We start from the raw sequence: 15,146 nt of genomic DNA on the forward strand, positions 1-15,146 counted from the left end.
TTTAATTAAAAGATAACAATGGTAGATATATTAATGGAAAATATATGTATTTTAATTAGGAATATATAAGACTAACAAATTAATTATTAGACTCTTTTTATTATTCTAAATTATTAGGAAAAAATATCCGTCAAATCCTAACTTAATGTGTTTTTAATTTATGAGTTATTTTCATACAATAATTATTAGCTAAAACATAATCAAATAAATAACATTTAATTATACAATATTTGAATGCTAAAAATATATTCAAATATTTATACACAATGAACATTAATCTAAAATAAAACATAAGCATTTAAGAGATATGCTAAAAAATCCTTATGACTTTATATGATACTTATAAACGTAATCACAAAAAATATGATGCAAAAATAACTCCTTATATTTATAATTTTATATAGAGAATATAGAGGTGAAATATTATTATAATCACACTTTCAACAAATAAATGCTTATACAAACGCATTTATAATTTTTTATAATCACACTTTCTACATATACACTCAAAAATCAATGTTAATATTGAAACTATATAAATGAAAAAAAATATAATGGTTCAATACATAATTTATTGATATTATAAAATATATATATATATTATAGTTGCATTATGCATAAACAAAGAAACGACCTGTGCAAGTGCACCGGTACACTGCTAGTTAATTTTATATAATTTTGAACATTTGATTACAATAATTCCATTTAAAATATCTCAAATTTGAATTCTCAAGAAAATCTATACATGAACCTATTATAATTCTAACAAATAAAACAAGTGGATGATGATTATCAACGGAATATTGGTTTAATGATGTAAGACCAACAAGATCACAGAAAAACAAAATATCAAGAGATTGATTTTTGGAAATGATATTTGTCGGAAGTGACAACTATATACTTCAAAATGATTAGTTTCTTACCCAAAAAAATTGGGGGAAATTAACAATGTTAAAAAATGGGAGTCACACCCTATTAATGTACCAAAAATTATTTATAAAAGTAGTTTAAATGCTTTTTATTTTTATTTAAAAAATAAAAATTAGAGGAACATGAATTTATCAATTATTTGCTATCCCAAAACTACTTTTTTATAAATATAACTATTACTTTCTTATTGTAATTATTTCCTAAGCTGTATTTTTATCTGTATTTAGTCAATATTTTAGAATAAAACAAACATCACACCAAACAATTTTATATTTTCTTGAAATAAGTGAAAATTCCTTATAAAATATATAAATTTTTAATAAGGAAGTAAATATTAATTAATATCCATAACAAAGTTAGGTGTAACAAAATCCTCCTCACTTATTAGGGATGAATCAACTAGCTTGTGATGGATTTGTTAGGTTGATTAGAATGACAATTATACCCCAATGTGAGGCCCTTCTCTACAAAGTGAAAAGGACAAAGTCCTTCTTCACAAAAGAAAACAAAACAAGTCAAAACTAACACTATGTTTTTTTTACAAAAAGAAAAGATAAGGAAAGACAAATTTAGGAAAAAAAAAGCTTAGAGAAGAGAATAGATAAAAAATATGGTAATTTTTTAGTTATTTGGTATAATAGAAAATAGAATGAAAGTGAAATGAAAATAATAATTATATTAATAGTTATATTTTGTTGTATTATCATAAGTAAAATGAAAAGTTGAGTTATGTTTAGTCGTTGTCCGACCCTAAATATCTTAGATCTAAATTTTGAATCCAAATTCGATCTAACATATCCTTATTTGGACTCAATCATAATTGGATCAACTCACTCCTAAATTGAACTGATATTTTATTATTTCCCATCAATTTTTCATTTATTTTTCACAACCAAACCTAGCTTTTAAGTTTTGGATTGAAGGAGAGAGAGGTAGAAGACTCACAACAACATCATTCTATCTCTATCCTTTGACCCTTTCAACTTTTGATTTTTCCCAACCAGGTACGATGATTCTTTTACTCTGCTTCTTCTACTTTCCACTCTTTTAAAACTTTCTCTATTTATTTCTTCATCTTCTCATTCATTCATTCTTCATTTATTCATTCAATTTTGGTCACTCAAATTCTTCATACACTCACTGTGTTGTTCTGCTACCCAAATTCATTAATCAAACTGTGAAGTGATAAAAATGCAATCTTTGGTATTATTTACTTGGTTGATTGCATTTATGATTTTGGGTTTTTTCAACCATTCTGATTTTTGAATGGGATTGTAGAATGTGCTATGAACTTGTCAAGTTTGTTGGATTGATTACACAGATTTTGATTCCGTTTTTTTAACATATTGATAAATGGGAGTTTGGAAGATTTTTAAATAAGTTAAAATTAACTTAGAGGAAAGCCATAAGCTATTTTGTTAGATTATTTTTACAAGTTGTTCTGATAGGCTCAAATAAGCTCTACACAAGATCTTATAAGTGCTAGCAAAAAAGTTATTGAGTAAGTGCTTAATTAAGCTTTTTACTATAATGTGTGTTTACAAATCTGTGGTAGAGCTAGAAATTATAGATATTTCATGTTTATCTACCATAAGGATTCATGTTTTCGTTCTCGGTAATATCGTGTTTTTTGAGCTATCTTCATTTGATTGTGGTTATGATTAATACAATGTGATTTTCTCAGTGGAAAAGAACTGATTTTTATGGCTATTGCTCTGAAATCAAGTTGCTTTTTGCAATTGAAGAAACCTGAGGTCAATTTCCTCAAAGGTTTTCCCTCCAAGAAAGGTTTCGTTTCAGTCAAAAGATACACTCCGGTGTCTGCCGCTATCAAAACAATGGAAACAGTTGGGCTCTCTGAAACATTCACCAGATTGAAAAAGGAAGGAAAAGTAAGTGCTTATCTCTCTTTTTTCTCTCTAGAATTCCTGGATGACATGTTTTCTATTCGGAGTTACATTTATCTCTACCATTCAGTAATGTTTTTATTATTTATGCATGCCAATTTGATGGTTCCACGTTCCATGCTATTGAATTGTGGTATAGTTCAATTGACTAAGAAAATAAGAGAATGGTGCTGATAAAGTGTTAGAAAGCCGAGAAACGTTGCCAATATTCTGATACAGTATTACATTTTTACACTCCAATATACTCCAGCACATGCTTTGTTAAATTAAATCTATGGTTTTTCTGTTCTTAGTTGTAAGGGCTAATAATTATTTTTATATGTTGGTTGGTTATTTTTCTCGATTCTTGACCGCGAAATGATTTTATACTAAGAAGTATATTTGTGTTCAGGTGGCTTTGATTCCATTCATCACAGCTGGTGATCCTGATCTTTCAACCACTGCAGAAGCACTGAAAGTGCTTGACTCTTGTGGTTCTGATATAATTGAGCTCGGTGTTCCATACTCTGATCCTTTGGCCGATGGTCCTGTTATTCAGGTTTGATACTTTCTTCACTTTAATGAGAACTTATACTACCTGATTCTTGAACTGACATGTCTTTCTGTTCAGGCTGCTGCCACACGTGCTTTGGCAAGGGGGACTAATTTCGACGGGGTTATTTCTATGTTGAAGGAGGTAAATTGGTGCAACTCCTTGCAGTTTACTAATTTTTGTCGTCAAAAGCTAATTATACTGACCCCTTCGGCAATAATTATTTCCCCTTTGCAAATCATTTATTACCTTTTCCACCAGCCATCGTCTTTAATTGACAGTAGTGGTGAAAATCATTTTCGACGTGGTTTGCACCATTTTGATATCTTTCCTTTACTTTACTTTTGTTCTTAAAAAGGGAAGGATATGCTGTTAGACCCTAAGGTCTTTAAGCCCTCAACCCTTGTTATCATAGCCTATTATCATGCTATTAGACTTCGGTAGCTGTAACCAGTGATGCACCAATGTTTCATACACTTATATAATTGTGTTACTTTTGTTGTATAAGTTAATATAGAGAGATAGTTAATATCCGATGTTATTGTTCGTAACAAGGTGCACACTGCAAGTATTTATTATGATACTTTCACTTTTCCAGATTACGTCTATTTCTTCCATTGCATTCATCTTATTTAAACACGTGAAACCATGTTGTATACCACCATTTTGATCCTTTGGCGAGTTATCTTCTCGTAGATTTATGTACTGATGAACCTTCTTAATGGTTGATTCGGCAGGTTATTCCACAGTTATCTTGTCCAATTGCACTGTTTACATATTACAATGCCATACTGAAGCGCGGTACTGGGAGATTTATGTCCATCATAAGAGACAGTGGTGTACATGGTGAGATACAAGTAATATTTTTTCAAATAGCATAAGTTTAGTACATTGTGCTATCATGGCTATTTTTTGAACAATTTCCGTGATAAACAATGTCATAAAATGCGTAGACGAGATAATGAAAGGTGTTTGACATGTGCTATACTTAAAAGCTAGGTATTTGGATTTTTCTAAATTAGTTATCTTTAATTTCATTATTATAAAATAAAGCATCTCTATACGCTCCTATCGAGTTCTGGTTAAGGTTTCTATATCGGCTACATCAACAAGGAAATTGCTTATAAAATAAAAACATGTTTGTGTTTTTCTCTTTTCACTCCAGTTTGGTAATCAGGACAGTGCACTTATTTTTCCAATATGTTTGTAGGGCTTGTTGTCCCAGATGTTCCTCTGGAGGAGACCGAGACTTTAAGGACGGAAGCTAAGAAGCACGGAATTGAACTGGTTTGTTTACCTCCGAAATGTTCTCAGTTTATTTCTTGAATTCAAATGGAGTATCCTTATAGTGCTGCGCGCAATGATAGAGTAGCGGTAAACTTCATTTTTTGTATTATGAATTTATATGTATGTAAGAACATACGAGGCGTGGTGGTGATCATGAACTATGAAATTTTGTTATGAACAACATCATTGTATTATACCACATTATACTTTTTGGCCTTTTGCATATATAAATTTTCTGGTGTTAAATTTTTTCTTTTAATTTTGTTTAGCACGCGTGTATATCTCGTTTGATTTGGAATATTTGCTTCTTTGATTGTTATTAAGGTGCTCCTGACCACACCTACCACTCCAACGAACCGGATGAAATCCATTGTTGAGGCTGCGGAAGGATTTGTGTATCTTGTAAGAGCTTCTTTCGGCCATGATACGTTTTTGTCCTCTTCCTAGTTCTCATTCAATTTTATTTATTTTGCACTTGCCAAGGTAGTATGTCTATGTGATCTTCTGTATAATTTCTCTCACTATTTCAAATACATAATTAAATTTCAATATCTGTTGCTTTGTGGTTCATTTTTCCCCAAACGGACTGTTATTGTCCTTAAGGGTGAGCCTCGATGTAAAGGTAAGCTTGCTGCCTTTCTATTGTCAAACTTGACAGTGATACAAGTCACAGAAAATATCTTGCCTACCTTTCTATTGTCGAATTCTTTCAGCGAATGTCGTTAACCTTTTGTTGATTAAAACGATAGGTGAGCTCAGTGGGGGTGACCGGAGCTCGAGCATCGGTTAGCGTCAAGGTTGAAGCTCTTTTGAAGGAAATTAAAGAGGTTTGTCTGTTTAATCTTGGTCTCCACTCCAGCTGTATGTTGTAGAACATGTTATACAAGTCTTGTTATTTTTCAGGCAACAAATAAGCCCGTCGCGGTTGGTTTCGGAATATCGAAACCTGAGCATGTGAAACAGGTAAGTTCAGTGTCCAAATGTTATTGTCCTTATGCTTCAATCAGTAATTTAAATAGCGGTTGCAATATTGCAATGTGGCCGCAGTATTGCGGTTGCGGTAACTGCCGCAACCGCATCACACTGCAATTGCGGTGTGATTCTGAATCACAATGATGCGGCCACATCGGGCCACAACATAACCACATCAGGCCGCATCGAATTCAAAAATATTTTTTTAATCACAAAATAATTCACACTGCAACGGTCACAATCTGCATCGCAATGGCTGCAATGACCGCAATGCTAGTGCAATCGCGACCACTGCCGTAATTTAAAACACTAGCTTCAATGAATGTTGTAATTTGATTATGAAGTATATAATTTACTACTGCAGGTAGTAGCTTGGGGTGCTGATGGTGTGATTGTTGGAAGTGCTATTGTGAAGTTGCTTGGTGAGGCCAAAACTCCTGAAGAAGGATTGAAAGAACTGGAAAACTTCACCCTCTCCTTAAAATCAGCACTTCCTTAGAATAACACTTCAAATTATTCAAACTTGTAGTGGTTATGTCTCCATAGATAATAATGGATTCAATAAGGGTTTTTTTAGTGAATCATTTTGGGTTTAGTGCTTATATAAGGCAGCATTTTCTCCTAAAAGAAAAGGCGGTTTTTTTGTTAATGTGTTTTGAGATGTTAAGTTAAACTATTTGGAGGATTTTACAAATTTAAAGAACTAAATAATATTGGTGACAAAGATTCTCTTTCTAAATGATCATATGGATAGCAAATAATGTGAAAGGTAAGAGAGTTTCTCTATTTATGATTTTGAGATTGTTGGTATCACTCCACTATGTTGAGAAGAACATACTTGTGTTCGTTTATTCAAATCATATCACCAAAAGAAAATGTCACACTTTTCAACCAAAAGTTCTTCAAAAAAAAACCATAAAGCCAATATTTGAGTTACAATTAAAGTCACAAGGTAGAGAGTGTTGTGTAGATTTCTGAATGAGCAAAATGTTCGTCTATTTCAATGAAGGTGATGTTTATTGAAATATGTTATTGTATGAGTCCTACAATAAACATAAAAGAAACAGAATTTTCAAAGTCGAAAGACAAGGTTATCGTCTCTCAGAAGTAGAGAAGAGGTACTTGACTCACTCGTAAAAGAACCGAATCATGTATAGAGGATCATAAAGATGGACTTTAGAAAAATACAAATTAGAATAAAAAATGTCTTTAATGCAAAAAGTAAACATGTAATAAACCAGAGATTTAAGGGCTTGCCCCTCACCTTTTTGGGTAAGGAACTAATCCCTTTTAGGTTTCATGACTACCTCTCCCAACAAGTGTCGCTCCCAGGAATCGAACCATCGACCTTCGGAATCCAGTGAGACTTTACACCACTAGATCTACATCTTGTTGATTTGTTTGTATGAGTTGAGATTAGTAATGTACCCTACCAACTCTTGCATGCAAACTAAAACTTGTTTATAATCCACCAACATTTGTATAGTTCAAATCTAGTTTTAGATGAATACCTAACTAACTCATGGCCACCCCTCATTATACACAAAAGTTTTGCTACCAAGAAGGTAAAATTTGTCTTTAAGTGTTGCCTTTAATAATAATTAATAAAAAAGAGAAGACTTAAATATATTTTTATCCCTGCAAATATATCAAATTTTTGTCGCATAGCCGCAAGAATAAGCTCACAGTAACCTGTCAATTTGGAAGCCATTCGGTATTTTCTTATTTCTCTATCCTCATCTCATAGGTATAACATTTGAATCAATAAAGAAACATTTTCTTTCAGTAATCTGTATGAATCAGCAAAGATTTCATATAGTACAGCGAGAATAAAAGGTGATCCATGTCTTAACATTCAACAGCTAACTAAGTTTTTTTCCAGAATATCAACAATATGATTGTAACAACCAATGATAGACACATAAATAACATCTATACTTGACAAAAGTAGGACATAAGTGTCTATATAAGTGCCCCTATTGGATTTTGGTACCAGATTGTAGTCCCAATGCCACTTTGCTGTGAAAGTGTGCTTCTAGCCTGCATAAAGATACAATGATGTAAGCATCATAGTTCACATATTCAATAATTATTTTGTAGATGGGGTTAAATACTACATGTAAAACTAGAATAGATGTAGGGGTAAGCATGGACCGGGTTGGGCCGGGTTAAGGTTTGTCCTTACCCAGGCCTAAATGTTGATCGGGTCATTTTTTTGAGCCCGGACCTGACCCTAGACCCGAAGCTAGCCCAAGCCTTAATATCGACCGAGTCAGTTTTTAAACCTGACCCGGCCTAGACCCGATTAAATATAATGCAAACTCATTTTAGATAAAAACTTCTCAATATTATTTACTATTATGAATATGTAATTTGACATATAAAATGATATATGTATATATATATTATTAATCATGTATATATAATGAAAAAATTAAAGAATCAATAATACTTTCGACCAAAAGGGTATAATTACTCTGTACCCATTTGAGTAGAAATACATACAAACATGATGAGTGAGTGACCATAGGACGAGTCGGGTCATGCTTGGTCTCTACCTGACCCTAAATATTGATTGAGTCTATTTTTTGAACCCGAACTCGGCCCTAGACCCGATTAAACCCGACCCTATTCGAACCCGATCATGATAGGGTCGTGTTGGGTGAGCGGGTAGGGCCGGGTCCTGCTCACTCCTAAATAGATGTACATATCTAAATGTTAGTAAGGTGTTGTTTCAGTGTCAAATTTTAAATGCTCAAATAGAAACTCTAAGGTAAATTTGGTATCAGATATGTATTTACATTTTTGAATATCTTGTTTTGGAATGTGACTTATTCATGAATGAGAAAAGATTGACTATGCAAATGAAAATGTATGTTCAAGAATGTGCTCAATATCATACCAAATGGTACTTAAAAGGATTAGGAAATGAAAAAGGAAAATAAGGGGTTGAAAAACCATGCCTTGTAGAACATTTGTAGTAAATGGTTTCTGGAGAGTTGTAAGTGCGCGCATTCGAAAACATTCTTCTGACATCCGCAACAAACATCTCAAATGTGACATAATATTGCTCTGATTCCACCCTCTTACTCATTGTCTTCAAATCTGCACTCACATTACCATTATTAATAAAGACACAATTGCAAAAGATACAACTAACTCAAGCATGAAATGCCCGAAAAAAGGGTGAAAAGGTTATAAGAAAGAATGCTTCCAGATACAAGTTCAAGGACATATAAGGGTACTTACCCATTGGATCTTTGATGATGTCATAATAATCTGGAACATCCCGTGCATCAACTGGTTCCTTGAATGGCCAAGCATCAGCATGATCGTGCATTGACTGCTAAAAAGATAATTCAATTATAAGAATTGACTTCTCAACCATGTAACTATTCTGTTCTGACCGAATAAGAGTATGCTCATCAATGCTCTCATCGAATTTGCAGTGTTTTCAGTTATTCGACTGAAAGTTAAATGAATGAAAATTTAAATCAAGGTTTGAGGAACATAAGCAACTTGCCTTTAGAAGAGAACGCATAAAAGCAGTCAAATGTTTTTGATTTACAGCACCATCTGTAGAAACAGTTAAAGTTCGGAAACGTGAATGACCCCACTGATCAGGAGTCCATCCAGCCTCTCCTGTTATTGTATTTAGCCAGTCACCATAAACATTCAGGAAGTTCCGAAAAAAATTATGCCAAAATAAAGCATCTCACTCATAAGAACATTATGGGTCAATTTTCGACAAAGTTGATAAACAAATCTGTTATGCGATGTTTGGATGGAAGGAAAGGGGAAGGGAGAGGAAAACTGATCCCGATCTTCTTTGGAAGATTTTAACGGATGAGAGAGGAAGGGAACTTAGGGAAGAAAAGGGAACATGGTTTATCTTAAATCAAATAAAGGGAAATAACATTCCTCTACATTTACTTAAACATCCAAATAAGGAAGAGTAACAGTCCTTCCACCCATTCCCTTCACTAAAGAAATTCCAAACATAGCATTAATTTTTTACGACATAAGTCACAGGAAATCAAATATTGATATAGGCACAATCTATGACTATAATTTTTAGATAAAAATCTATAACATAATACCGCTGGAACTGAGACAAAAAAGTGAAGCTAAATAGCGGGAATGTGGGATTCCGTCAGAAGTCAGCATTAAGCAGTAAAAAGGTTAAGAGGCCAGCATAAGGTTTTGGACGAGAAGTGGACATGTTATCATATAAAGGAATAGTTAACAAACTCGGAAAAACCTGCTGAAAATGATAACACAAAGCATGCTATTTTGAAGGCAGGTGTGTATATTTTTTCCGACAGGCATCCAAATTAAAAAATATTAATAAGTTGCTAAACAAGGATGGAGAATTAAGTACTTACTCAAACCAGGGATATCTTTGATAATTTTTTTTGGAATACCAGCTTCTTTCTGCATAGTGTTAATCAGGAGGGGAAAAAGGTTAATATACCACGTGTTCTATAATCATACAAATACGAAAATTATGAAAAATGCAATTTTGGCGACAAAAATAGATGATCCTCTCCCCGACACATTGTGAAGGAAGTTGGTATACATGCAATTGTGTGTCCTGTACAATTGTGCAAGTATGCCAAATGCAATCTTCACTGAGCTGATAACAGAACCCAAATTAACGAAAATCACTTCTGTATAGAGAAAACTTAAGCTGCTTTACATGAATGACAGAAATATGCAAAATCGATAATGCCTTATACCTTCTGGAAATCAATTCCAGGATAAACAATATGACAGTTTGACAGCTCTCTGATCTTTTCATCAATTGCCTAACATTATAAAACCAATAATGAGCAACACACCATGAATTGAGAAATACAAAAAAATAATAATCAACAATCAAATAGAAACCAAGATAAAATACTTAAATGACCGAAAATACAACACAAAAATTTGTTGTTTTATATTTATTGATGAGCTGTGTTAATCTTTGGGATTTAACTTAATCTCACAGCACTCACCAGGGGAATAGAATGGTGTTGATCCTTGTACTTAACTCAGAGAGTAAAAACATACATATATATATATATATATATATATCCCAAGGACACTTCTATTCTATCCAACTACCACCATCATATTTAACTGAATGAAATACAATAAGGCTGTTCCATTTTTAACTTGCCTTCAAATGAAAAATGTTAAGGCTGTTCTATTTTTAACTGAATGAAATACAATAAAACTTTTGGTAAGAAAGTTCATTAGTGCATTTTATTGTGCACTAATCTAGGAGTACCTCAAGTAATGCAAATTAAAAAATACATATTACCTTACCTGCCTTTGTCGGCGAATCATAGTTGACAAATCAGTGTAAGGAAGCTTTGGATCAATCTTGCATTCCATGAGAATTCCTCCATCATAATCCTTTATATAACTGAAAACAACAGCAACAACAACAATCAAAGCCTTTTGCCGCTAGGTCTGGTGGGGTCGGCCACATGGATCAAATAACACCATTGTGTTCTATAAAAAAACAACTCTTCCATAGGACATTAGGTCTAGATCCGTCCTAATGGTTTCACTTCGAGATTTTTTCTGCCTTCCTCTCCCTCTAAACTATGGGGCTGCTATCCAACTCATTACCTTTCCCGATTGAGATGACAATTAATTATAATGAATTCTCATAGATAATATACAACAACACAACTGTATAAATAAGCAGTTCATGAAGAAACTCTCCAAAGAGGATCGAGTATAACATACCCTTGCCATCGATCTTTGTCCAAGTGGATCTCTTTCGTAAATCCCTGACAACACAAACAAATATCATTGCAATATCTAAAGAAAGCACAGAAATAAGTAGTCATAAACCACAGATGAAAAGGATCTCAAATATGAATCACTGGACCTGTTTGACAAAATAGCCAACAGCATTATTGTCAGCATATGTGAGAAAATGTGTCAACCCATCTAAATCGCGTGCATACTGTTTTAAGTGATTCATCAATCTGGTACCGTAACCTTTTACTTGCTCATCAGCTGTTATCGCACAGAAGGCTATCTCACCAAACCTCTGGCTATTAATCACATAACACAATAAAATTAATAAAAAAACTATAGATTAAGGCATACATGTAAGTAAGCAAGAGACAAAAATAACAACGAAATAAAAGCGAATAAATACCTATTTAAAGCTTCTTCTTTTTTGTAAAAATACTACTAGACTGGGTCCTAGAATATTCATTTTTTCTCAATATTATATTGACCTTGAAAAGCATTTTATCATTAGCAACCATAGTCAAATATTCTCATAAGAGGATATAAAACAGTAAAACAGATCACCTTTTTTTATTAGCTAATCTTTGATATTAGCTATTGTAAGTTCTCAGATATTGATACAAGAACGAACAAAAAAATGAACCAAATGTAGAAATTGGGATAAAAAATCGCAGAATGCTGGAAACTGAAGAAAAAGTAAATTATTACGTTACATATGGACGATATGTAATGCCTCCAACGACGTGATTATGTCTTATGACCATTACAGACTTATGGGTCCTGAAAATCCAACAAAAAACACGTTATGTAATTATGTAAACACGTTATGCATAAGAAAGTACGTCAGATACTTAAAAACAGCGTTAGCATTACCTATCCATAACAAGTCGGACAATGTACTCCTTAGGCATGTTCGGAAGTTGTCTAGCAAATATATTCTTCAATCCTATCAACCTGAGGAACGAACAATAAAAGCAAAAATGGAACTAAGTATCATCAATTATTATACTGCTAACGACAGAAATTGCTTACTGAATCTCATCCAGTAAGTTGCTACGAATAATGCATAACTTACTATATGTTACTTGCCGAAATGCAAATGAGGGCATCAGTAATGCAGAATAAATTTTCAGGAGAAGGCAGAAATACATACCAAACCATATGATCATCAATACCGTCATTCGAAAGACATACAAATTTGAGCCTTCCTGCTTCCTCCTGAAATTTTCCAAATCACTATATGATAAAAAACGCGACCAATGAATGCCTATCACCACGAATTATCAAAGTAGCATGTGAGAAATTATTTTATGTACCCATAAACCAAGGAAACAAAAGCCAAACGTGAAACTATCATAATGCCTGGAAACAAATCATTCTATCACACACACTTGCAAATAGTCACAGACATCTTATCCACTTTCAGTAGCGTAATCAAGCAAATAAAGATTAACTTTTCTTGGTTTCCCACGATCCAACTCAGGACTACATTTCTATTTGACAAGTAGTTGATAAACTAGATTAAAGCCGATCAGCTGACAGAATGACTCTGAACTGTAGAAAAATTAACTAGCTAATAGGTCCAAAATGACGTAAATCTTGTATAAGTCACAACTCATCTCAAGTAGCATATCAAATATGAGCTTATAACTTCATAGCTTATCTCATAGCTTATTGAAATAAGTCCATCTTCCCGACAACAAATGTCACTTATTTTTTGTCACATTACCTTATAAGCTACATTCTAAACCCTCGAAAAACCCGAGCCCCTATACAAATTACTGAACTAATTTTTGAGTTATCAAACACAATGCAATACAAAATCATTATGTTTTTCTACATAAAATTCAGAAATGAAAAAAAGAATAACCTCTTTCTTAAGACTCTCTTCCCTAGCGGTGTAAGCCCCACTAGTCTGTAAATTATCAGTGAATATCATAGCCGCGTCCTCTTTAACCACAGTCCCCGGTACAGAACTCCCGGAGCCAGCACCAGCATCTTTGGCGGTGACGGAATCAGAATTCTCAATCTTAACACCAGAATTATTGTTATTATTATCGCGCTTACTATTCCTTGGAGCAGAACTAGGGTTGGTGGTGTTGTTAGTGCTATTGTCTAGCCTCGCAGCGGTGAAGGTACGCATCGAGGAACCGTTGTCCTGATCGAAGTTATCCTCATAGTCATCCACCACGGCATCTTCTTCCGAATCGTCATCGGAGTGATTGGCACGGGCGGAGATGCTATCAAGGTCGTCGTTGGTTGTGAGGGTGGGGTCGAAGGAGGAAGAGATTTTGCGCTTGTGGATGGAGGAGGTGGTGGAGTGAGAAGGGGATTGGGATTGGGAGCTCCGGGAACGAAGGTTTCCGGCACCGCCGTGAGAGTGAGTGTCCATTTTTTATATGAAGAAGAAATGAGAAATAGATTTTGTGGAGTTTAAAAGATGTTATTATATTTACTACAATGCCCCCACTTAAAACATTATTCAATTGAGGATTATATATAACTCAAATTATGGATTTCTTGCTTTCTTACTTTTTTCCGAAATTGATATGGTAATGGATACTCGGATCTGTCAATAATACTCAAAATATGAGTGGTTTAAATCCGTATTTTTTAATCTACTTATAAATAGGAGAAAAGACTTTGAGACCTGTTGTTAAACAAATTAATTTGGGTAATAAGTAATGAGATTGCAGTTCCTAAATATATATAATAAGATAGCTAAACATATTTTTTGTGATGATGTTATTTTTGTTAATACATATTTATGATGTAATGTTATGTTGATAGTGTTATAAAACTCAGCTCGAATCCGTCAGTCCGAATGGTTCAACCGTGAACCAGATATCTATCTGGTCTGAGCCTCTCATCTAATCGGTTTTGCATCAAATTGGGTTGATTCGGTTAGTTTAAGCATAAAACTAGTGACTCGGATAGTCGGACTAGTTGGACCAGCTAAGTCAAACAAAAAATATTTTTTAAAAAAACAAAGAAATCAATGTCGTTTTTCAGTAAAAAAAATAAATACTTTTAACTTATTTGTAGTTATGTTTATTATTTGTTAGTTTACATTATAACAAAATATTTGTTGTTTAATTAAATTTTAAATTTATCATACGTTTTTGTTGTAGACTTGTAGTTAAAACATAGTCATATGTTGTTTGATGATGTTATCAACTTACTTGTGTCATTTTATAGTAGTAAAATCTTTTTTTTTTGTTTAAGTAGGGATGATAATGTTTTTAAATGTTGAGTATACGATTATTAAATATTGTTACGTAATATTATGAATTTTTTTAGTACTTTTAATGTAAACCGAGTTAACCGGTCCAACCTTTGACTCACTGGTTGAATCAGTAACTCAGTATCATGACAGAGTCATTGACGGTTCGAGTTTAATAACACTTCATGTTGATGGAAGAGTCTCATACGTTTGATATATTTTTTTATCTTATTTTTAAATTATGTTTTTAGTAAAAAGTTTTAAATTTAAGTAGCATGTAATTATTATCTATTTTCTTATTATCTATAATAACAAGTGATTATAGAAAATATGTATAACAATATATAAGTTGTTTTTAATTTATTAAATATTTATTAAATTTATGGATACTTATAGATTTATTAGTACCCAATAACCTGCGGGTATATATGTAGATTCTAAATGGATTTGGGTCCAAAATAATAGAATGAGGCAGGTCCACATAATGCAAATTATCTGGATCTATTCAGACTCATTGTCATTCCTTATAATTTTAATT

General features: G+C 33.0%; 2 protein-coding genes across 4 annotated transcripts; one reads left to right on the forward strand and one right to left on the reverse strand.

The window, feature by feature from the left end:
* Positions 1,837–6,352, forward strand: LOC109357459 (tryptophan synthase alpha chain-like). Its single transcript, XM_019601425.1, has 10 exons — positions 1,837–1,934; positions 2,615–2,822; positions 3,229–3,375; positions 3,448–3,513; positions 4,107–4,215; positions 4,580–4,656; positions 4,981–5,058; positions 5,406–5,483; positions 5,560–5,619; positions 5,993–6,352. The coding sequence occupies exons 2-10, from the start codon at positions 2,634–2,636 to the stop codon at positions 6,125–6,127; spliced, it is 939 nt and encodes a 312-aa protein (XP_019456970.1). The 5' UTR covers positions 1,837–1,934; positions 2,615–2,633; the 3' UTR covers positions 6,128–6,352.
* Positions 7,328–13,836, reverse strand: LOC109357505 (histone acetyltransferase GCN5-like). 3 transcript variants are annotated; one of them, XM_019601499.1, is made up of 13 exons: positions 13,256–13,831; positions 12,539–12,603; positions 12,259–12,339; positions 12,094–12,165; positions 11,516–11,684; positions 11,371–11,414; positions 10,942–11,041; positions 10,368–10,436; positions 10,014–10,062; positions 9,152–9,270; positions 8,878–8,971; positions 8,592–8,733; positions 7,328–7,668 (listed from the first exon to the last, which is right to left on the reverse strand). In XM_019601499.1, the coding sequence occupies exons 1-13, from the start codon at positions 13,775–13,777 to the stop codon at positions 7,605–7,607; spliced, it is 1,590 nt and encodes a 529-aa protein (XP_019457044.1). In that variant the 5' UTR covers positions 13,778–13,831; the 3' UTR covers positions 7,328–7,604. The 3 variants fall into 3 exon arrangements, with proteins under 3 accessions (XP_019457044.1, XP_019457045.1, XP_019457046.1); XM_019601500.1 differs by lacking the exons at positions 7,328–7,668; positions 8,592–8,733; positions 8,878–8,971; positions 9,152–9,270; positions 10,014–10,062 and adding an exon at positions 10,087–10,264 and having other exon boundaries at positions 13,256–13,836; XM_019601501.1 differs by lacking the exons at positions 7,328–7,668; positions 8,592–8,733; positions 8,878–8,971; positions 9,152–9,270; positions 10,014–10,062 and adding an exon at positions 10,087–10,264 and having other exon boundaries at positions 10,937–11,041; positions 13,256–13,836.

This window comes from Lupinus angustifolius, chromosome LG09, assembly GCF_001865875.1.
Source record: "Lupinus angustifolius cultivar Tanjil chromosome LG09, LupAngTanjil_v1.0, whole genome shotgun sequence".
Taxonomy (NCBI): Eukaryota; Viridiplantae; Streptophyta; class Magnoliopsida; order Fabales; family Fabaceae; genus Lupinus; species Lupinus angustifolius.